General features: G+C 63.8%; 1 protein-coding gene across 6 annotated transcripts in view; it reads left to right on the forward strand.

Moving 5' to 3' along the window:
* Positions 1-22,702, forward strand: part of LOC132389287 (NACHT, LRR and PYD domains-containing protein 12-like) — a 94,085-nt gene extending 71,383 nt beyond the window's left edge. For 3 of the 6 annotated variants that reach the window (XM_059961784.1, XM_059961788.1, XM_059961783.1), the window contains 5 exons: positions 21,027-21,113; positions 21,269-21,439; positions 21,595-21,765; positions 21,921-22,088; positions 22,253-22,702. In XM_059961784.1, the coding sequence (XP_059817767.1) occupies positions 21,027-21,113; positions 21,269-21,439; positions 21,595-21,765; positions 21,921-22,088; positions 22,253-22,340 (685 nt within the window). In that variant the 3' untranslated portion in view covers positions 22,341-22,702. The remainder of the gene's footprint in view (positions 1-21,026; positions 21,114-21,268; positions 21,440-21,594; positions 21,766-21,920; positions 22,089-22,252) is intronic. The other 3 variants (XM_059961787.1, XM_059961785.1, XM_059961789.1) reach the window with 3 other exon arrangements.
* The last annotated feature ends 558 nt before the right edge of the window (positions 22,703-23,260 follow it).

Here is a 23,260-nt window from a genome sequence, read left to right on the forward strand (position 1 = left end):
CCCCGTCCCCCTTCCTCCTATGGGATCTCTCTGCCCCGTCCCCCTTCCTCCTGTGCTATCTCTCCTCCCCCGTCCCCCTTCCTCCTGTGGGATATCCCTCCCCCGTCCACCTTCCTCCTGTGGGATCTCCCTCCCCAGTCCCCCTTCCTCCTGTGGTATCTCCCTCCCCCGTCCCCCTTCCTCCTGTGGTATCTCCCCTCCCCCGTCCCCCTTCCTCCTGTGGGATCTCCCTCCCCAGTCCCCCTTCCTCCTGTGGTATCTCCCTCCCCCGTCCCCTTCCTCCTGTGGTATCTCCCTCCCCCATCCCCCTTTCTCCTGAGGGATCTCCATCCCCCGTCCCCCTTCCTGTGAGATCTCCCTCCCCCATCCCCCTTCCTCCTGTGGTATCTCTCTGCCCCGTCCCCCTTCCTCCTGTGGTATCTCCCCTCCCCCGTCCCCCTTCCTCCTGTGGGATCTCCCTCCCCGTCCCCCTTCCTCCTGTGGTATCTCCCTCCCACATCCCCCTTCCTCCTGTGGTATCTCCCCTCCCCCGTCCCCCTTCCTCCAGTGGAATCTCTCTGCCCCGTCCCCCTTCCTCCTGTGGGATCTCCCTCCCCTATCCCGCTTTCTCCTGTGGTATCCCTCTCCCCCGTCCCCCTTCCTCCTGTGGGATCTCTCTTACCCGTCCCCCTTCCTCCTGTGGGATACCCCTCCCCCGTCCACCTTCCTCATGTGGGATACCCCTCCCCCGTCCCCCTTCCTCCTGTGGGATCTCTCTTCCCTGTACCCCTTACTCCTGTGGGATGTCCCTCCCCCATCCCCCTTTCTCCTGTGGTATCTCCCCTCCACCGTCCCCCTTCCTCCTGTGGGATCTCTCTGCCCCGTCCCCCTTCCTCCTGTTGGATCTCTGTCCCCCGTCCCCTTTCCTCCTGTTGGATCCCTCTCCCCCGTCCCCCTTCCTCCTGTGGGATCCCCCTCCCACGACCCCCTTCCTCCTGTGGGATCTCTATGCCCCGTCCCCCTTCCTCATGTGGTATCTCCCCTCCCCCGTCCCCCTTCCTCCTGTGGGATCTCTCTCCCCCGTCCCCCTTCCTCCTGTGGGATCTCTCTCCCCCGTCCACCTTCCCACTTTCCCATTTTGTGATCCCCGTCCCCAATCACCCATGTGGAATCCATCTGTACTGCCCCCTTCCCCCGTGTGGGATCCCCCTCCCCCGTCCACCTTCCCCCCTGAGGGATCCCTCTCCCCTTCCCCCTTCCCCATTTTGGGATCCCCGTCCCCCTTTCCCCCTGTGGGATCTCCCTCCCGCCTCCCCCTCCCCCCCACTGGGATCCCTCTCCACCGTCCCGCATCCCCCTGTGGGATCTGAACTCCGTGTCCCCCTTCCTCCTGTGGGATCTCCCTCCATCGTCCCCTTTCCTCCTGCGGGATCTCTCTTCCGTCTACCCCTTCCTCCTGTGGGATCTCCCTCACCCATCCCCCTATCTCCTGTGGTATCTCCCCTCCCCCGTCCCCCTTCCTCCTGTGGGATATCTCTGCCCCGTCCCCCTTCCTCCTGTGGGATCTCCCTCCCCCGTCCCCCTTCCTCCTGTGGTATTTCCCTCCCCCGTCCCCCTTCCTCCTGTGGGATATCTCTGCCCCGTCCCCCTTCCTCCTGTGGGATCTCTCTGCCCCGTCCTCCTTCCTCCTGTGGGATCTCCCTCCCCCGTCCCCCTTCCTCCTGTGGTATCTCCCTCCCCCATCCCCCTTTCTCCTGTGGTATATCCCCTCCCCCGTCCCCCTTCCTCCTATGGGATCTCTCTGCCCCGTCCCCCTTCCTCCTGTGGTATCTCCCTCCCCCATCCCCCTTCCTCCTGTGCTATCTCTCCTCCCCCGTCCCCCTTCCTCCTGTGGAATCTCCCTCCCACATCCCCCTTCCTCCTGTGGGATCTCCCTCCCCCTTCCACCTTCCTCCTGTGGGATCTCCCTCCCCAGTCCCCGTTCCTCCTGTGGTATCTCCCTCCCCCGTCCCCCTTCCTCCTGTGGTATCTCCCCTCCCCCGTCCCCCTTCCTCCTGTGGGATCTCCCTCCCCAGTCCCCCTTCCTCCTGTGGTATCTCCCTCCCCCGTCCCCTTCCTCCTGTGGTATCTCCCTCCCCCATCCCCCTTTCTCCTGTGGGATCTCCCTCCCCCGTCCCCCTTCCTGTGAGATCTCCCTCCCCCATCCCCCTTCCTCCTGTGGTATCTCTCTGCCCCGTCCCCCTTCCTCCTGTGGTATCTCCCCTCCCCCGTCCCCCTTCCTCCTGTGGGATCTCCCTCCCCGTCCCCCTTCCTCCTGTGGTATCTCCCTCCCACATCCCCCTTCCTCCTGTGGTATCTCCCCTCCCCCGTCCCCCTTCCTCCAGTGGAATCTCTCTGCCCCGTCCCCCTTCCTCCTGTGGGATCTCCCTCCGCTATCCCGCTTTCTCCTGTGGGATACCCCTCCCCCGTCCCCCTTCCTCCTGTGGGATACCCCTCCCCCGTCCCCCTTCCTCCTGTGGGATCTCTCTTCCCTGTACCCCGTACTCCTGTGGGATCTCCCTCCCCCATCCCCCTTTCTCCTGTGGTATCTCCCCTCCACCGTCCCCCTTCCTCCTGTGGGATCTCTCTGCCCCGTCCCCCTTCCTCCTGTTGGATCTCTGTCCCCCGTCCCCTTTCCTCCTGTTGGATCATTCTCCCCCGTCCCCCTTCCTCCTGTGGGATCCCCCTCCCACGTCCCCCTTCCTCCTGTGGGATCTCTATGCCCCGTCCCCCTTCCTCATGTCGTATCTCCCCTCCCCCGTCCCCCTTCCTCCTGTTGGATCTCTGTCCCCTGTCCCCTTTCCTCCTGTTGGATCCCTCTCCCCCGTCCCCCTTCCTCCTGTTGGATCTCTGTCCCCCGTCCCCTTTCCTCCTGTTGGATCCCTCTCCCCCGTCCCCCTTCCTCCTGTGGGATCTCTATGCCCCGTTCCCCTTCCTCATGTGGTATCTCCCCTCCCCCGTCCCCCTTCCTCCTGTGGGATCTCTCTCCCCCGTCCCCCTTCCTCCTGTGGGATCTCTCTCCCCCGTCCACCTTCCCACTTTCCCATTTTGTGATCCCCGTCCCCAATCACCCATGTGGAATCCATCTGTACTGCCCCCTTCCCCCGTGTGGGATCCCCCTCCCCCGTCCACCTTCCCCCCTGTGGGATCCCTCTCCCCTTCCCCCTTCCCCATTTTGGGATCCCCGTCCCCCTTTCCCCCTGTGGGATCTCCCTCCCCCCTCCCCCTCCCCCCCACTGGGATCCCTCTCCACCGTCCCGCATCCCCCTGTGGGATCTGAACTCCGTGTCCCCCTTCCTCCTGTGGGATCTCCCTCCATCGTCCCCCTTCCTCCTGCGGGATCTCTCTTCCGTCTACCCCTTCCTCCTGTGGGATCTCCCTCACCCATCCCCCTATCTCCTGTGGTATCTCCCCTCCCCCGTCCCCCTTCCTCCTGTGGGATATCTCTGCCCCGTCCCCCTTCCTCCTGTGGGATCTCCCTCCCCCGTCCCCCTTCCTCCTGTGGTATCTCCCTGCCCCGTCCCCCTTCCTCCTGTGGTATCTCCCTCCCCCGTCCCCCTTCCTCCTGTGGGATCTCTCTGCCCCGTCCCCCTTCCTCCTGTGGTATCTCCCTCCCCCATCCCCCTTCCTCCTGTGCTATCTCCCCTCCCCCGTCCCCCTTCCTCCTGTGGAATCTCCCTCCCCCATCCCCCTTCCTCCTGTGGGATATCCCTCCCCCGTCCCCCTTCCTCCTGTGGGATCTCCCTCCCCCGTCCCCCTTCCTCCTGTGGGATCTCCCTCCCCAGTCCCCCTTCCTCCTGTGGGATCCCCCTCCCCCGTCCCCCTTCCTCCTGTGGGATCTCCCTCCCCCGTCCCCCTTCCTCCTGTGGGATCCCCCTCCCCCTTCCTCCTGTGGTATCTCCCTCCCCCATCCCCCCTGTGGGATCTCCCCTCCCCCGTCCGCCTTCCTCCTGTGGTTTCTCCCTCCCCCGTCCCCCTTCCTCCTGTGGTATCTCCCTCCCCGTCCCCTTCCTCCTGTGGTATCTCCCTCCCCCATCCCCCTTTCTCTTGTGGGATCTCCCTCCCCCGTCCCCCTTCCTCCTGTGGGATCTCCCTCCCCTATCCCGCTTTCTCCTGTGGTATCCCTCTCCCCCGTCCCCCTTCCTCCTGTGGGATCTCTCTTACCCGTCCCCCTTCCTCCTGTGGGATACCCCTCCCCCGTCCCCCTTCCTCCTGTGGGATCTCTCTGCCCCGTCCCCCTTCCTCCTGTTGGATCTCTGTCCCCCGTCCCCTTTCCTCCTGTTGGATCCCTCTCCCCCGTCCCCCTTCCTCCTGTGGGATGCCCCTCCCACGTCCCCCTTCCTCCTGTGGGATCTCTATGCCCCGTCCCCCTTCCTAATGTGGTATCTCCCCTCCCCCGTCCCCCTTCCTCCTGTGGGATCTCTCTCCCCCGTCCCCCTTCCTCCAGTGGGATACCCCTCCCCCGTCCTCCTATGGGATCTCTCTGCCCCGTCCCCCTTCCTCCTGTGGTATCTCCCTCCCCCATCCCCCTTCCTCCTGTGCTATCTCTCCTCCCCCGTCCCCCTTCCTCCTGTGGAATCTCCCTCCCACATCCCCCTTCCTCCTGTGGGATCTCCCTCCCCCGTCCACCTTCCTCCTGTGGGATCTCCCTCCCCAGTCCCCCTTCCTCCTGTGGTATCTCCCTCCCCCGTCCCCCTTCCTCCTGTGGTATCTCCCCTCCCCCGTCCCCCTTCCTCCTGTGGGATCTCCCTCCCCAGTCCCCCTTCCTCCTGTGGTATCTCCCTCCCCCGTCCCCTTCCTCCTGTGGTATCTCCCTCCCCCATCCCCCTTTCTCCTGTGGGATCTCCCTCCCCCGTCCCCCTTCCTGTGAGATCTCCCTCCCCCATCCCCCTTCCTCCTGTGGTATCTCTCTGCCCCGTCCCCCTTCCTCCTGTGGTATCTCCCCTCCCCCGTCCCCCTTCCTCCTGTGGGATCTCCCTCCCCGTCCCCCTTCCTCCTGTGGTATCTCCCTCCCACATCCCCCTTCCTCCTGTGGTATCTCCCCTCCCCCGTCCCCCTTCCTCCAGTGGAATCTCTCTGCCCCGTCCCCCTTCCTCCTGTGGGATCTCCCTCCCCTATCCCGCTTTCTCCTGTGGTATCCCTCTCCCCCGTCCCCCTTCCTCCTGTGGGATCTCTCTTACCCGTCCCCCTTCCTCCTGTGGGATACCCCTCCCCCGTCCCCCTTCCTCCTGTGGTATACCCCTCCCCCGTCCCCCTTCCTCCTGTGGGATCTCTCTTCCCTGTACCCCTTACTCCTGTGGGATCTCCCTCCCCCATCCCCCTTTCTCCTGTGGTATCTCCCCTCCACCGTCCCCCTTCCTCCTGTGGGATCTCTCTGCCCCGTCCCCCTTCCTCCTGTTGGATCTCTGTCCCCCGTCCCCTTTCCTCCTGTTGGATCCCTCTCCCCCGTCCCCCTTCCTCCTGTGGGATCCCCCTCCCACGTCCCCCTTCCTCCTGTGGGATCTCTATGCCCCGTCCCCCTTCCTCATGTGGTATCTCCCCTCCCCCGTCCCCCTTCCTCCTGTTGGATCTCTGTCCCCCGTCCCCTTTCCTCCTGTTGGATCCCTCTCCCCCGTCCCCCTTCCTCCTGTTGGATCTCTGTCCCCCGTCCCCTTTCCTCCTGTTGGATCGCTCTCCCCCGTCCCCCTTCCTCCTGTTGGATCTCTGTCCCCCGTCCCCTTCCTCCTGTGGGATCTCTATGCCCCGTCCCCCTTCCTCATGTGGTATCTCCCCTCCCCCGTCCCCCTTCCTCCTGTGGGATCTCTCTCCCCCGTCCCCCTTCCTCCTGTGGGATCTCTCTCCCCCGTCCACCTTCCCACTTTCCCATTTTGTGATCCCCGTCCCCAATCACCCATGTGGAATCCATCTGTACTGCCCCCTTCCCCCGTGTGGGATCCCCCTCCCCCGTCCACCTTCCCCCCTGTGGGATCCCTCTCCCCTTCCCCCTTCCCCATTTTGGGATCCCCGTCCCCCTTTCCCCCTGTGGGATCTCCCTCCCGCCTCCCCCTCCCCCCCACTGGGATCCCTCTCCACCGTCCCGCATCCCCCTGTGGGATCTGAACTCCGTGTCCCCCTTCCTCCTGTGGGATCTCCCTCCATCGTCCCCCTTCCTCCTGCGGGATCTCTCTTCCGTCTACCCCTTCCTCCTGTGGGATCTCCCTCACCCGTCCCCCTTCCTCCTGTGGTATTTCCCTCCCCCGTCCCCCTTCCTCCTGTGGTATTTCCCTCCCCCGTCCCCCTTCCTCCTGTGGGATATCTCTGCCCCGTCCCCCTTCCTCCTGTGGGATCTCTCTGCCCCGTCCTCCTTCCTCCTGTGGGATCTCCCTCCCCCGTCCCCCTTCCTCCTGTGGTATCTCCCTCCCCCATCCCCCTTTCTCCTGTGGTATATCCCCTCCCCCGTCCCCCTTCCTCCTATGGGATCTCTCTGCCCCGTCCCCCTTCCTCCTGTGGTATCTCCCTCCCCCATCCCCCTTCCTCCTGTGCTATCTCTCCTCCCCCGTCCCCCTTCCTCCTGTGGAATCTCCCTCCCACATCCCCCTTCCTCCTGTGGGATCTCCCTCCCCCTTCCACCTTCCTCCTGTGGGATCTCCCTCCCCAGTCCCCGTTCCTCCTGTGGTATCTCCCTCCCCCGTCCCCCTTCCTCCTGTGGTATCTCCCCTCCCCCGTCCCCCTTCCTCCTGTGGGATCTCCCTCCCCAGTCCCCCTTCCTCCTGTGGTATCTCCCTCCCCCGTCCCCTTCCTCCTGTGGTATCTCCCTCCCCCATCCCCCTTTCTCCTGTGGGATCTCCCTCCCCCGTCCCCCTTCCTGTGAGATCTCCCTCCCCCATCCCCCTTCCTCCTGTGGTATCTCTCTGCCCCGTCCCCCTTCCTCCTGTGGTATCTCCCCTCCCCCGTCCCCCTTCCTCCTGTGGGATCTCCCTCCCCGTCCCCCTTCCTCCTGTGGTATCTCCCTCCCACATCCCCCTTCCTCCTGTGGTATCTCCCCTCCCCCGTCCCCCTTCCTCCAGTGGAATCTCTCTGCCCCGTCCCCCTTCCTCCTGTGGGATCTCCCTCCGCTATCCCGCTTTCTCCTGTGGGATACCCCTCCCCCGTCCCCCTTCCTCCTGTGGGATACCCCTCCCCCGTCCCCCTTCCTCCTGTGGGATCTCTCTTCCCTGTACCCCGTACTCCTGTGGGATCTCCCTCCCCCATCCCCCTTTCTCCTGTGGTATCTCCCCTCCACCGTCCCCCTTCCTCCTGTGGGATCTCTCTGCCCCGTCCCCCTTCCTCCTGTTGGATCTCTGTCCCCCGTCCCCTTTCCTCCTGTTGGATCATTCTCCCCCGTCCCCCTTCCTCCTGTGGGATCCCCCTCCCACGTCCCCCTTCCTCCTGTGGGATCTCTATGCCCCGTCCCCCTTCCTCATGTCGTATCTCCCCTCCCCCGTCCCCCTTCCTCCTGTTGGATCTCTGTCCCCCGTCCCCTTTCCTCCTGTTGGATCCCTCTCCCCCGTCCCCCTTCCTCCTGTTGGATCTCTGTCCCCCGTCCCCTTTCCTCCTGTTGGATCCCTCTCCCCCGTCCCCCTTCCTGCTGTGGGATCTCTATGCCCCGTTCCCCTTCCTCATGTGGTATCTCCCCTCCCCCGTCCCCCTTCCTCCTGTGGGATCTCTCTCCCCCGTCCCCCTTCCTCCTGTGGGATCTCTCTCCCCCGTCCACCTTCCCACTTTCCCATTTTGTGATCCCCGTCCCCAATCACCCATGTGGAATCCATCTGTACTGCCCCCTTCCCCCGTGTGGGATCCCCCTCCCCCGTCCACCTTCCCCCCTGTGGGATCCCTCTCCCCTTCCCCCTTCCCCATTTTGGGATCCCCGTCCCCCTTTCCCCCTGTGGGATCTCCCTCCCCCCTCCCCCTCCCCCCCACTGGGATCCCTCTCCACCGTCCCGCATCCCCCTGTGGGATCTGAACTCCGTGTCCCCCTTCCTCCTGTGGGATCTCCCTCCATCGTCCCCCTTCCTCCTGCGGGATCTCTCTTCCGTCTACCCCTTCCTCCTGTGGGATCTCCCTCACCCATCCCCCTATCTCCTGTGGTATCTCCCCTCCCCCGTCCCCCTTCCTCCTGTGGGATATCTCTGCCCCGTCCCCCTTCCTCCTGTGGGATCTCCCTCCCCCGTCCCCCTTCCTCCTGTGGTATCTCCCTGCCCCGTCCCCCTTCCTCCTGTGGTATCTCCCTCCCCCGTCCCCCTTCCTCCTGTGGGATCTCTCTGCCCCGTCCCCCTTCCTCCTGTGGTATCTCCCTCCCCCATCCCCCTTCCTCCTGTGCTATCTCCCCTCCCCCGTCCCCCTTCCTCCTGTGGAATCTCCCTCCCCCATCCCCCTTCCTCCTGTGGGATATCCCTCCCCCGTCCCCCTTCCTCCTGTGGGATCTCCCTCCCCCGTCCCCCTTCCTCCTGTGGGATCTCCCTCCCCAGTCCCCCTTCCTCCTGTGGGATCCCCCTCCCCCGTCCCCCTTCCTCCTGTGGGATCTCCCTCCCCCGTCCCCCTTCCTCCTGTGGGATCCCCCTCCCCCTTCCTCCTGTGGTATCTCCCTCCCCCATCCCCCTGTGGGATCTCCCCTCCCCCGTCCGCCTTCCTCCTGTGGTTTCTCCCTCCCCCGTCCCCCTTCCTCCTGTGGTATCTCCCTCCCCCGTCCCCTTCCTCCTGTGGTATCTCCCTCCCCCATCCCCCTTTCTCTTGTGGGATCTCCCTCCCCCGTCCCCCTTCCTCCTGTGGGATCTCCCTCCCCTATCCCGCTTTCTCCTGTGGTATCCCTCTCCCCCGTCCCCCTTCCTCCTGTGGGATCTCTCTTACCCGTCCCCCTTCCTCCTGTGGGATACCCCTCCCCCGTCCCCCTTCCTCCTGTGGGATCTCTCTGCCCCGTCCCCCTTCCTCCTGTTGGATCTCTGTCCCCCGTCCCCTTTCCTCCTGTTGGATCCCTCTCCCCCGTCCCCCTTCCTCCTGTGGGATGCCCCTCCCACGTCCCCCTTCCTCCTGTGGGATCTCTATGCCCCGTCCCCCTTCCTCATGTGGTATCTCCCCTCCCCCGTCCCCCTTCCTCCTGTGGGATCTCTCTCCCCCGTCCCCCTTCCTCCAGTGGGATACCCCTCCCCCGTCCTCCTATGGGATCTCTCTGCCCCGTCCCCCTTCCTCCTGTGGTATCTCCCTCCCCCATCCCCCTTCCTCCTGTGCTATCTCTCCTCCCCCGTCCCCCTTCCTCCTGTGGAATCTCCCTCCCACATCCCCCTTCCTCCTGTGGGATCTCCCTCCCCCGTCCACCTTCCTCCTGTGGGATCTCCCTCCCCAGTCCCCCTTCCTCCTGTGGTATCTCCCTCCCCCGTCCCCCTTCCTCCTGTGGTATCTCCCCTCCCCCGTCCCCCTTCCTCCTGTGGGATCTCCCTCCCCAGTCCCCCTTCCTCCTGTGGTATCTCCCTCCCCCGTCCCCTTCCTCCTGTGGTATCTCCCTCCCCCATCCCCCTTTCTCCTGTGGGATCTCCCTCCCCCGTCCCCCTTCCTGTGAGATCTCCCTCCCCCATCCCCCTTCCTCCTGTGGTATCTCTCTGCCCCGTCCCCCTTCCTCCTGTGGTATCTCCCCTCCCCCGTCCCCCTTCCTCCTGTGGGATCTCCCTCCCCGTCCCCCTTCCTCCTGTGGTATCTCCCTCCCACATCCCCCTTCCTCCTGTGGTATCTCCCCTCCCCCGTCCCCCTTCCTCCAGTGGAATCTCTCTGCCCCGTCCCCCTTCCTCCTGTGGGATCTCCCTCCCCTATCCCGCTTTCTCCTGTGGTATCCCTCTCCCCCGTCCCCCTTCCTCCTGTGGGATCTCTCTTACCCGTCCCCCTTCCTCCTGTGGGATACCCCTCCCCCGTCCCCCTTCCTCCTGTGGTATACCCCTCCCCCGTCCCCCTTCCTCCTGTGGGATCTCTCTTCCCTGTACCCCTTACTCCTGTGGGATCTCCCTCCCCCATCCCCCTTTCTCCTGTGGTATCTCCCCTCCACCGTCCCCCTTCCTCCTGTGGAATCTCCCTCCCCCATCCCCCTTCCTCCTGTGGTATCTCCCTGCCCCGTCCCCCTTCCTCCTGTGGTATCTCCCTCCCCCGTCCCCCTTCCTCCTGTGGGATCTCTCTGCCCCGTCCCCCTTCCTCCTGTGGTATCTCCCTCCCCCATCCCCCTTCCTCCTGTGCTATCTCCCCTCCCCCGTCCCCCTTCCTCCTGTGGAATCTCCCTCCCCCATCCCCCTTCCTCCTGTGGGATATCCCTCCCCCGTCCCCCTTCCTCCTGTGGGATCTCCCTCCCCCGTCCCCCTTCCTCCTGTGGGATCTCCCTCCCCAGTCCCCCTTCCTCCTGTGGGATCCCCCTCCCCCGTCCCCCTTCCTCCTGTGGGATCTCCCTCCCCCGTCCCCCTTCCTCCTGTGGGATCCCCCTCCCCCTTCCTCCTGTGGTATCTCCCTCCCCCATCCCCCCTGTGGGATCTCCCCTCCCCCGTCCGCCTTCCTCCTGTGGTTTCTCCCTCCCCCGTCCCCCTTCCTCCTGTGGTATCTCCCTCCCCCGTCCCCTTCCTCCTGTGGTATCTCCCTCCCCCATCCCCCTTTCTCTTGTGGGATCTCCCTCCCCCGTCCCCCTTCCTCCTGTGGGATCTCCCTCCCCTATCCCGCTTTCTCCTGTGGTATCCCTCTCCCCCGTCCCCCTTCCTCCTGTGGGATCTCTCTTACCCGTCCCCCTTCCTCCTGTGGGATACCCCTCCCCCGTCCCCCTTCCTCCTGTGGGATCTCTCTGCCCCGTCCCCCTTCCTCCTGTTGGATCTCTGTCCCCCGTCCCCTTTCCTCCTGTTGGATCCCTCTCCCCCGTCCCCCTTCCTCCTGTGGGATGCCCCTCCCACGTCCCCCTTCCTCCTGTGGGATCTCTATGCCCCGTCCCCCTTCCTCATGTGGTATCTCCCCTCCCCCGTCCCCCTTCCTCCTGTGGGATCTCTCTCCCCCGTCCCCCTTCCTCCAGTGGGATACCCCTCCCCCGTCCTCCTATGGGATCTCTCTGCCCCGTCCCCCTTCCTCCTGTGGTATCTCCCTCCCCCATCCCCCTTCCTCCTGTGCTATCTCTCCTCCCCCGTCCCCCTTCCTCCTGTGGAATCTCCCTCCCACATCCCCCTTCCTCCTGTGGGATCTCCCTCCCCCGTCCACCTTCCTCCTGTGGGATCTCCCTCCCCAGTCCCCCTTCCTCCTGTGGTATCTCCCTCCCCCGTCCCCCTTCCTCCTGTGGTATCTCCCCTCCCCCGTCCCCCTTCCTCCTGTGGGATCTCCCTCCCCAGTCCCCCTTCCTCCTGTGGTATCTCCCTCCCCCGTCCCCTTCCTCCTGTGGTATCTCCCTCCCCCATCCCCCTTTCTCCTGTGGGATCTCCCTCCCCCGTCCCCCTTCCTGTGAGATCTCCCTCCCCCATCCCCCTTCCTCCTGTGGTATCTCTCTGCCCCGTCCCCCTTCCTCCTGTGGTATCTCCCCTCCCCCGTCCCCCTTCCTCCTGTGGGATCTCCCTCCCCGTCCCCCTTCCTCCTGTGGTATCTCCCTCCCACATCCCCCTTCCTCCTGTGGTATCTCCCCTCCCCCGTCCCCCTTCCTCCAGTGGAATCTCTCTGCCCCGTCCCCCTTCCTCCTGTGGGATCTCCCTCCCCTATCCCACTTTCTCCTGTGGTATCCCTCTCCCCCGTCCCCCTTCCTCCTGTGGGATCTCTCTTACCCGTCCCCCTTCCTCCTGTGGGATACCCCTCCCCCGTCCCCCTTCCTCCTGTGGTATACCCCTCCCCCGTCCCCCTTCCTCCTGTGGGATCTCTCTTCCCTGTACCCCTTACTCCTGTGGGATCTCCCTCCCCCATCCCCCTTTCTCCTGTGGTATCTCCCCTCCACCGTCCCCCTTCCTCCTGTGGGATCTCTCTGCCCCGTCCCCCTTCCTCCTGTTGGATCTCTGTCCCCCGTCCCCTTTCCTCCTGTTGGATCCCTCTCCCCCGTCCCCCTTCCTCCTGTGGGATCCCCCTCCCACGTCCCCCTTCCTCCTGTGGGATCTCTATGCCCCGTCCCCCTTCCTCATGTGGTATCTCCCCTCCCCCGTCCCCCTTCCTCCTGTTGGATCTCTGTCCCCCGTCCCCTTTCCTCCTGTTGGATCCCTCTCCCCCGTCCCCCTTCCTCCTGTTGGATCTCTGTCCCCCGTCCCCTTTCCTCCTGTTGGATCCCTCTCCCCCGTCCACCTTCCTCCTGTTGGATCTCTGTCCCCCGTCCCCTTCCTCCTGTGGGATCTCTATGCCCCGTCCCCCTTCCTCATGTGGTATCTCCCCTCCCCCGTCCCCCTTCCTCCTGTGGGATCTCTCTCCCCCGTCCCCCTTCCTCCTGTGGGATCTCTCTCCCCCGTCCACCTTCCCACTTTCCCATTTTGTGATCCCCGTCCCCAATCACCCATGTGGAATCCATCTGTACTGCCCCCTTCCCCCGTGTGGGATCCCCCTCCCCCGTCCACCTTCCCCCCTGTGGGATCCCTCTCCCCTTCCCCCTTCCCCATTTTGGGATCCCCGTCCCCCTTTCCCCCTGTGGGATCTCCCTCCCGCCTCCCCCTCCCCCCCACTGGGATCCCTCTCCACCGTCCCGCATCCCCCTGTGGGATCTGAACTCCGTGTCCCCCTTCCTCCTGTGGGATCTCCCTCCATCGTCCCCCTTTCCCCCTGTGGGATCTCCCTCCCGCCTCCCCCTCCCCCCCACTGGGATCCCTCTCCACCGTCCCGCATCCCCCTGTGGGATCTGAACTCCGTGTCCCCCTTCCTCCTGTGGGATCTCCCTCCATCGTCCCCCTTCCTCCTGCGGGATCTCTCTTCCGTCTACCCCTTCCTCCTGTGGGATCTCCCTCACCCATCCCCCTATCTCCTGTGGTATCTCCCCTCCCCCGTCCCCCTTCCTCCTGTGGGATATCTCTGCCCCGTCCCCCTTCCTCCTGTGGGATCTCCCTCCCCCGTCCCCCTTCCTCCTGTGGTATCTCCCTGCCCCGTCCCCCTTCCTCCTGTGGTATCTCCCTCCCCCGTCCCCCTTCCTCCTGTGGGATCTCTCTGCCCCGTCCCCCTTCCTCCTGTGGTATCTCCCTCCCCCATCCCCCTTCCTCCTGTGGGATCTCCCTCCCCCATCCCCCTTCCTCCTGTGGAATCTCCCTCCCCCATCCCCCTTCCTCCTGTGGGATCTCTCTGCCCCGTCCCCCTTCCTCCTGTGGTATCTCCCCTCCCCCGTCCCCCTTCCTCCTGTGGAATCTCCCTCCCCCATCCCCCTTCCTCCTGTGGGATATCCCTCCCCCGTCCCCCTTCCTCCTGTGGGATCTCCCTCCCCCGTCCCCCTTCCTCCTGTGGGATCTCCCTCCCCAGTCCCCCTTCCTCCTGTGGTATCTCCCTCCCCCATCCCCCTTCCTCCTGTGGTATCTCCCCTCCCCCGTCCCCCTTCCTCCTGTGGGATCTCCCTCCCCAGTCCCCCTTCCTCCTGTGGGATCCCCCTCCCCCGTCCCCCTTCCTCCTGTGGGATCTCCCTCCCCCGTCCCCCTTCCTCCTGTGGGATCCCCCTCCCCCTTCCTCCTGTGGTATCTCCCTCCCCCATCCCCCCTGTGGGATCTCCCCTCCCCCGTCCGCCTTCCTCCTGTGGTATCTCCCTCCCCCGTCCCCTTCCTCCTGTGGTATCTCCCTCCCCCATCCCCCTTTCTCTTGTGGGATCTCCCTCCCCCGTCCCCCTTCCTGTGGGATCTCCCTCCCCCATCGCCCTTCCTCCTGTGGTATCTCTCTGCCCCGTCCCCCTTCCTCCTGTGGTATCTCCCTCCCCCATCCCCCTTCCTCCTGTGGGATCTCCTTCCCCGTCCCCCTTCCTCATGTGGTATCTCCCTCCCACATCCCCCTTCCTCCTGTGGGATCTCCCTCCCCCATCCCCCTTCCTCCTGTGGGATCTCCCTCCCCAGTCCCCCTTCCTCCTGTAGTATCTCCCTCCCCCGTCCCCCTTCCTCCTGTGGTATCTCCCCTCCCCCGTCCCCCTTCCTCCAGTGGAATCTCTCTGCCCCGTCCCCCTTCCTCCTGTGGGATCTCCCTCCCCTATCCCGCTTTCTCCTGTGGTATCCCTCTCCCCCGTCCCCCTTCCTCCTGTGGGGTCTCTCTTACCTGTCCCGCTTCCTCCTGTGGGATACCCCTCCCCGTCCCCCTTCCTCCTGTGGGATACCCCTCCTCCGTCCCCCTTCCTCCTGTGGGATCTCTCTTCCCTGTACCCCTTACTCCTGTGGGATCTCCCTCCCTCATCCCCCTTTCTCCTGTGGTATCTCCCTCCACCGTCCCCATTCCTCCTGTGGGATCTCTCTCCCCCGTCCCCCTTCCTCCTGTTGGATCTCTGTCCCCCGTCCCCCTTCCTCCTGTGGTATCTCCCCTCCCCCGTCCACCTTCCCCCCTGTGGGATCTCCCCCATCCCCCTTCCTCCTCTGGGATCTCCCTCCCCCGTCCCCCTTCCTCCTGTGGTATCTCCCTCCCCCATCCCCCTTCCTCCTGTGGGATCCCCCTCCCCCATCCCCCTTCCTCCTGTGGGATCTCTCTCCCTCATCCCCCTTCCTCCTGTGGGATCTCCCTCCCCCGTCCCCCTTCCTCCTGTTGGATCTCCCTCCCCCGTCCCCCTTCCTCCTGTTGGATCCCTCTCCCCCGTCCCCCTTCCTCCTGTGGGATCTCCCTCCCCCGTCCCCCTTCCTCCTGTGGGATCTCCCTCCCCCGTCCCCCTTCCTCCTGTTGGATCCCTCTCCCCCGTCCCCCTTCCTCCTGTGGGATCTCCTCTCCCCCGTCCCCCTTCCTCCTGTGGTATCCCCCTCCCCCGACCCCCTTCCTCCTGTGGGATCTCCCTCCCCCTTCCCCCTTCCTCCTGTTGGATCCCTCTCCCCCGTCCCCCTTCCTCCTGTGGGATCTCCTCTCCCCCGTCCCCCTTCCTCCTGTGGTATCCCCCTCCCCCGACCCCCTTCCTCCTGTGGGATCTCCCTCCCCCGTCCCCCTTCCTCCTGTGGTATCTCCCTCCCCCGTCCCCTTTCCTTCTGTGGGATCCCCCTCCCCCATCCCCCTTCCTCCTGTGGTATCTCCCCTCCCCCGTCCCCATTCCTCCTGTGGGATCTCCCTCCCCCGTCCCCCTTCCTCCTGTGGGATCTCCCTCCCCCGTCCCCCTTCCTCCTGTGGTATCTCCCCTCCCCCGTCCCCCTTCCTCCTGTGGTACCTCCCCTCCCCCGTCCCCCTTCCTCCTGTGGTACCTCCCCTCCCCCATCTCCCTTCCTCCTGTGTGATCTCCCTCCCCCGACCCCCTTCCTCCTGTAGGATCTCTCTTACCCGTCCCCCTTCCTCCTGTGGGATCCCCCTCCCCCGTCCCCCTTCCTCCTGTGGGATCTCCCTCCCCCGACCCCCTTCCTCCTGTGGGATCTCCCTCCCCCGTCCCCCTTCCTCCTGTGCTATCTCCCCTCCCCCATCCCTCTTCCTCCTGTGGGATCTCCCTCCCCCATCCCCCTTCCTCGTGTGGGATCTCCCTCCCCCGTCCCCCTTCCCCATGTGGTATCTCCCTCCCCCATCCCCCTTCCTCGTGTGGGATCTCCCTCCCCCGTCCCCCTTCCCCCTGTGGTATCTCCCTCCCCCGTCCCCCTTCCCCCTGTGGTATCTCCCTCCCCCGTCCCCCTTCCTCCTGTGGGATACCCCTCCTCCGTCCCCCTTCCTCCTGTGGGATCTCTCTTCCCTGTACCCCTTACTCCTGTGGGATCTCCCTCCCTCATCCCCCTTTCTCCTGTGGTATCTCCCTCCACCGTCCCCATTCCTCCTGTGGGATCTCTCTCCCCCGTCCCCCTTCCTCCTGTTGGATCTCTGTCCCCCGTCCCCCTTCCTCCTGTGGTATCTCCCCTCCCCCGTCCACCTTCCCCCCTGTGGGATCTCCCCCATCCCCCTTCCTCCTCTGGGATCTCCCTCCCCCGTCCCCCTTCCTCCTGTGGTATCTCCCTCCCCCATCCCCCTTCCTCCTGTGGGATCCCCCTCCCCCATCCCCCTTCCTCCTGTGGGATCTCTCTCCCTCATCCCCCTTCCTCCTGTGGGATCTCCCTCCCCCGTCCCCCTTCCTCCTGTTGGATCTCCCTCCCCCGTCCCCCTTCCTCCTGTTGGATCCCTCTCCCCCGTCCCCCTTCCTCCTGTGGGATCTCCCTCCCCCGTCCCCCTTCCTCCTGTGGGATCTCCCTCCCCCGTCCCCCTTCCTCCTGTTGGATCCCTCTCCCCCGTCCCCCTTCCTCCTGTGGGATCTCCTCTCCCCCGTCCCCCTTCCTCCTGTGGTATCCCCCTCCCCCGACCCCCTTCCTCCTGTGGGATCTCCCTCCCCCTTCCCCCTTCCTCCTGTTGGATCCCTCTCCCCCGTCCCCCTTCCTCCTGTGGGATCTCCTCTCCCCCGTCCCCCTTCCTCCTGTGGTATCCCCCTCCCCCGACCCCCTTCCTCCTGTGGGATCTCCCTCCCCCGTCCCCCTTCCTCCTGTGGTATCTCCCTCCCCCGTCCCCTTTCCTTCTGTGGGATCCCCCTCCCCCATCCCCCTTCCTCCTGTGGTATCTCCCCTCCCCCGTCCCCATTCCTCCTGTGGGATCTCCCTCCCCCGTCCCCCTTCCTCCTGTGGGATCTCCCTCCCCCGTCCCCCTTCCTCCTGTGGTATCTCCCCTCCCCCGTCCCCCTTCCTCCTGTGGTACCTCCCCTCCCCCGTCCCCCTTCCTCCTGTGGTACCTCCCCTCCCCCATCTCCCTTCCTCCTGTGTGATCTCCCTCCCCCGACCCCCTTCCTCCTGTAGGATCTCTCTTACCCGTCCCCCTTCCTCCTGTGGGATCCCCCTCCCCCGTCCCCCTTCCTCCTGTGGGATCTCCCTCCCCCGACCCCCTTCCTCCTGTGGGATCTCCCTCCCCCGTCCCCCTTCCTCCTGTGCTATCTCCCCTCCCCCATCCCTCTTCCTCCTGTGGGATCTCCCTCCCCCATCCCCCTTCCTCGTGTGGGATCTCCCTCCCCCGTCCCCCTTCCCCATGTGGTATCTCCCTCCCCCATCCCCCTTCCTCGTGTGGGATCTCCCTCCCCCGTCCCCCTTCCCCCTGTGGTATCTCCCTCCCCCGTCCCCCTTCCCCCTGTGGTATCTCCCTCCCCCGTCCCCCTTCCCCCTGTGGTATCTCCCCTCCCCCGTCCCCCTTCCTCCTGTGGGATCTCCCTCCCCCATCCCCCTTCCTCCTGTGGGATCTCCCTCCCCCGTCCCCCTTCCTCCTGTGGTATCTCCCTCCCCCATCCCCCTTCCTCCTGTGGGATCTCCCTCCCCCGTCCTCCTGTGGGATCTCCCTCCCCCATCCCCCTTCCTCCTGTGGGATCTCCCTCCCCCGTCCCCCTTCCTCCTGTGGTATCTCCCTCCCCCATCCCCCTTCCTCCTGTGGGATCCCCCTCCCCCGTCCCCCATCCTCCTGTGGGATCTCTCTCCCCCGTCCCCCTTCCTCCTGTGGGATCTCCCTCCCCCGTCCCCCTTCCTCCTGTGGGATCTCCCTCCCCCGTCCCCCTTCCTCCTGTGGGATCTCCCTCCCCCGTCCCCCTTCCTCCTGTGGGATCTCCCCTCTCCCGTCCCCCTTCCTCCTGTGGGATCTCCCTCCCCCGTCCCCCTTCCTCCTGTGGGATCTCCCTCCCCCGTCCCCCTTCCTCCTGTGGGATCTCCCCTCTCCCGTCCCCCTTCCTCCTGTGGGATCTCCCTCCCCCGTCCCACTTCCTCCTGTGGGATCTCCCTCCCCCGTCCCACTTCCTTGTGTGGGATCTCCCTCCCCGTCCCCCTTCCTCCTGTGGGATCTCTCTCCCCCGTCCCCCTTCCTCCTGTGGGATCTCTCTGCCCCATCCCCCTTCCTCCTGTGGGATCTCCCTCCCCCGTCCCCCTTCCTCCCGTGGTATCTCCCTCCCCCGTCCCCCTTCCTCCTGTGGTATCTCCCTCCCCCGTCCCCCTTCCTCCTGTGGGATCTCTCTTACCCGTCCCCCTTCCTCCTGTGGGATCCCCCTCCCCCGTCCCCCTTCCTCCTGTGGGATCTCCCTCCCCCATCCCCCTTCCTCCTGTGGGATCTCCCTCCCCCGTCCCCCTTCCTCCTGTGGGATATCTCTTACCCGTCCCCCTTCCTCCTGTGGTATCTCCCTCCCCCGTCCCCCTTCCTCCTGTGGGATCTCTCTTACCCGTCCCCCTTCCTCCTGTGGTATCTCCCTCCCCCATCCCCCTTCTTCCTGTGGTATCTCCCTCCCCCATCCCCCTTCCTCCTGTGGGATCCGCCTCCCCCGTCCCCCTTCCTCCTGTGGGATCTCCCTCCCCCGTCCCCCTTCCTCCTGTGGGATCTCCCTCCCCCGTCCCCCTTCCTCCTGTGGGATCCCCCTCCCCCGTCCCCCTTCCTCCTGTGGTATCTCCCCTCCCCCGTCCCCCTTCCTCCTGTGGGATCTCTCTCCCCCGTCCCCCTTCCTCCTGTGGGATCTCTCTCCCCCGTCCCCCTTCCTCCTGTGGGATCACCCCTCCCGCGTCCCCCTTCCTCCTGTGGGATCCCCCTCCCCCGTCCCCCTTCCTCCTGTGGTATCTCTCTCCCCCGTCCCCCTTCCTCCTGTGGGATCCCCCTCCCCCGTCCCCCTTCCTCCTGTGGTATCTCTCTCCCCCGTCCCCCTTCCTCCTGTGGTATCCCTCTCCCCCGTCCCCCTTCCTCCTGTGGGATCTCCATCCCCCATTCCCATTCCTCCTGTGGTATCTCCCTCCCATATCCCCCTTCCTCCTGTGGGATCCCTCACCCTCGTCCCCCTTCCTCCTGTGGGATCCCGCTCCCCCGCCCCCTTCCTCCTGTGGTATCTCCCTCCCCCGTCCCCCTTCCTCCTGTGGGATCTCCCTCCCCCATCCCACTTCCTCCTGTGGTATCTCCCTCCCCCGTCCCCCTTCCTCCTGTGGTATCTCTCTCCCCCATCCCCCTTCCTCCTGTGGTATCTCCCTCCCCCATCCCCCTTCCTCCTGTGGGATCTCTCTCCCCCTTCCCACCTGCGGGCTCACCGTCCCCCTTCCACCTTCCCCCCTGTGGGATCCCCCTCCCCCGTCCCCCTTCCTCCGGTGGTATCTCCCTTCCCCATCCCCCTTCCTCCTCTGGTATGTCCCTCCCCCGTCCCCCTTCCTCCTGTGGTATCTCCCTCCCCCGTCCCCCCTTCCTCCTGTGGTATCTCCCTCCCCCGTCCCCCTTCCTCCTGTGGTATCTCCCTCCCCCGTCCCCCTTCCTCCTGTGGTATCTCCCTCCCCCGTCCCCATTCCTCCTGTGGTATCTCCCTCCCCCGTCCCCCTTCCTCCAGTGGGATCTCCCTCCCCCGTCCCCCTTCCTCCTGTGGTATCTCCCTCCCCCGTCCCCATTCCTCCTGTGGTATCTCCCTCCCCCGTCCCCCTTCCTCCAGTGGGATCTCCCTCCCCCGTCCCCCTTCCTCCTGTGGGATCTCCCTCCCGCGTCCCCCTTCCTCCTGTGGGATCTCCATCCCCCATCCCCCTTTCTCCTGTGGTATCTCTCTTCCCAGTCCCCCTTCCTCCTGTGGGATCTCTCTTCCTCGTCCCCCTTCCTCGTGTGGGATCTCTCTGACCCATCTCCCTTCCTCCTGTGGTATCTCCCCTCCCCCGTCCCCCTTCCTCCTGTGGGATCTCTCTCCCCCATCCCCCTTCCTCCTGTGGGATTTCTCTTCCTCATCCCCCTTCCTCCTGTGGTATCTCCCTCCCCCGTCCCCCTTCCTCCTGTGGTATCTCCCCTCCCCCGTCCCCCTTCCCCCATGTGGTATCTCCCCTCCCCCGTCCCCCTTCCTCCTGTGGTATCTCCCTCCCCCGTCCCCCTTCCTCCTGTGGGATCTCCCTCCCCCGTCCCCCTTCCTCCTGTGGGATCTCCCTCCCCCATCCCCCTTCATCCTGTGGGATCTCCATCCCCCGTCCCCCTTCCTCCTGTGGGATCTCCCTCCTCCGTCCCCCTTCCTCGTGTGGGATCTCCCTCCCCCATCCCCCTTCCTCCTGTGGGATCTACCTCCCCCATCCCCCTTCCTCCTGTGGTATCTCCCTCCCCCGTCCCCCTTCCTCCTGTGGGATCTCTCTTACCCGTCCCCCTTCCTCCTGTGGTATCTCCCTCCCCCGTCCCCCTTCCTCCTGTGGGATCTCTCTCCCCCGTCCCCCTTCCTCCTGTGGGATCTCTCTGCCCCGTCCCCCTTCCTCCTGTGGGATCTCCCTCCCCCGTCCCCATTCCTCCTGTGGTATCTCCCTCCCCAGTCCCCCGTCCTCCTGTGGGATCTCCCTCCCCCGTCCCTCTTCCTCCTGTGGGATCTCCCTCCCCCATCCCCCTTCCTCCTGTGGGATCTCTCTGCCCCGTCCCCCTTCCTCCTGTGGGATCTCCCTCCCCCGTCCCCCTTCCTCCTGTGGTATCTCTCCCCGTCCCCCTTCCTCCTGTGGGATCACCCCTCCCCCATCCCCCTTCCTCCAGTGGGATTTCTCTCCCTCATCCCCCTCCTCTACTGGGATCTTTCTTCCACATCCGCTTCCTTCTGTGTCTTTCCATCCTTTACCTTAGGTGATGTCTCTTCCTCCATCTCCCATCGACATTTCCCGATTCTCAAATCTTCCTCACTGTTTGACTTCTCCCCTTCACACCTGCCCTTTCCGACCGTCTCACATCAGGAACACTTTTCTAACCATTAGGGAATGAGAGAGAATATGTGGAGTTTACAGGGTCACACCGACAGACGAAATTACTGACATTCGGTGAATTCATTGGAGCTGGGCAGTGAGGGACATTGACAGTGATGGGATCTACGATCAGTGAATTACTGAAGGGTTTAATGTTCCCTGAAATATCCGAGTGAGAGAAATGCCCTCAGACGGACGATTTTAATCACAATGTTCATCAATTTGTCTGTTTGTGTTTAGCCTGAGTTATAATGAACTGGGGGATTCAGGAGTGAAACTGGTGTCCGCGGCTCTGAGGAACCCGGAGTGTAAAATACAGAGACTGTGGTAAGTACCAGACTGTGGGAGATTGTGTTTACAGTCACTGGGTGTCTGACACTGAACATTAATGTGATCAGTAATTGTGTTACTGATAAACACTGGGGATTTGTACCGTCTCCTGTCTCTCTGTGTCCTTCACCCTCACTCTCTCTCATCTCCAGGCTGAGGGATGTCGGTCTCACAGATTCTGGTGCCGAGGATCTCGTCTCCGCTCTCAGTACAAACCCATCACTGACGGATCTGGATCTGAGTGGTAATAAACTGGGGGATTCAGGAGTGAAACTGGTGTCTGCGACTCTGAGGAACCCGGAGTGTAAAATACAGAGACTGTGGTAAGTACCAGACTGTGGGAGATTGTGTTTACAGTCACTGGGTGTCTGACACTGAACATTAATGTGATCACTAATTGTGTTACTGATAAACACTGGGGATTTGTACCGTCTCCTGTCTCTCTGTGTCCTTCACCCTCACTCTCTCTCATCTCCAGGCTGATGAATGTCGGTCTCACAGATTCTGGTGCCGAGGATCTCGTCTCCGCTCTCAGTACAAACCCATCACTGACGGTGCTGGACCTGAGTGGTAATAAACTGGGGGATTCAGGAGTGAAACTGGTGTCTGCGGCTCTGAGGAACCCGGAGTGTAAAATACAGAAACTGTGGTAAGTACCAGACTGTGGGAGATTGTGTTTACAGTCACTGGGTGTCTGACACTGAACATTAATGTGATCAGTAATTGTGTTACTGATAAACACTGGGGATTTGTACCGTCTCCTGTCTCTCTGTGTCCTTCACCCTCACTCTCTCTCATCTCCAGGCTGGGGGATGTCGGTCTCACAGATTCTGGTGCCGAGGATCTCGTCTCCGCTCTCAGTACAAACCCATCACTGACGGATCTGGACCTGAGATCAAACTCTCTGACAGACCGATCTGTCCCCGCTCTCCGCCGCCTCATACTGACCCTCCCGAGTCTGGAGTGGATCCGGTGAGTGTTTGTGTTAATGTTCAATGTGATAAAATATCAGCGGATCCGCGGGTTTTCTGGTGATATTTGTCTGTGAGTGTTGTTGAAACATTAACCCCGGTCCCCTGTTACTGACACTGTTGTGTGATCTGTTTATTTCATCTTTATTCTCCCATCTGTTTCAGGCTGTGGGGGAATCGGTTCAGTGGGACCGGGATGAAGGAACTGAGATCTCTACAGGGAGTCAGACCCGGACTGAGAGTGGATCTGTGAACATCTGAATGTGGGGAATCGGTTCAGTGAGACCGGGAGGAAGGAACTGAGATCTCTACAGGAACCCAGACCCGGACTGATGGTGGATCTGTGAACATCTGAATGTGGGGAATCGGTTCAGTGAGACCGGGATGAAGGAACTGAGATCTCTACAGGAACCCAGACCCGGACTGAGAGTGGATCTGTGAACATCTGAATGTGGGGAATCGGTTCAGTGAGACCGGGATGAAGGAACTGAGATCTCTACAGGAACCCAGACCCGGACTGATGGTGGATCTGAATGTGTGAACATCCCCGCCCGCGGGATGGGGACATTTGGCCGACTCCCCGCCCTCCCCTTTAACTCCCGCCCTTACCTTTAACGGCCGCGCGCCGGGGCTGATTCCCAACGGTTTTAACGGAACCGGCTCGGGCCTCGCGCTGTGTGCGTCGCTCGCAGCGGTCCCGCAGTGACGTGTTTCCGCCTGTTGTCCGGCGGGGCAGCTTCCGCCGGAAGTGCGTGTTGGAGACTCCCCACGTGACTCCCCGGGGAATTACCCGGACAGGAAGAGCCCGGGGTCCGGGGCTCAGTCTGGGACACCGGTGTCCCGGGAGAGAATCCTTTTGCCCCCTTTGCTGAGGACGGTGCATTCCGCAGCCTGGCCGATATAATGATGTTAAATGGACAAATCCCTCGGCAGTGACCCTGGATCTGCAGCGATCCCGGACACGGCCCCGAAGTGTGATTTTATAATCAGTTTTATAATTTTATAATCAGTTCCCCGATGCAGAGTGACGGTGAGAAACGGGACTGGTTATTATTCAACCGGTCACCCCTTGTCGCCGGTCAGTTAATTGTGTGTGACTGTCAGCAGATTATTTATTCCCGCACGTTAGCAGCTCACACATTGTTTCATTGATATTTCTCATAAAAATCAATA

Source organism: Hypanus sabinus, unplaced genomic scaffold (genome assembly GCF_030144855.1).
Source record: "Hypanus sabinus isolate sHypSab1 unplaced genomic scaffold, sHypSab1.hap1 scaffold_524, whole genome shotgun sequence".
NCBI lineage: Eukaryota > Metazoa > Chordata > Chondrichthyes > Myliobatiformes > Dasyatidae > Hypanus > Hypanus sabinus.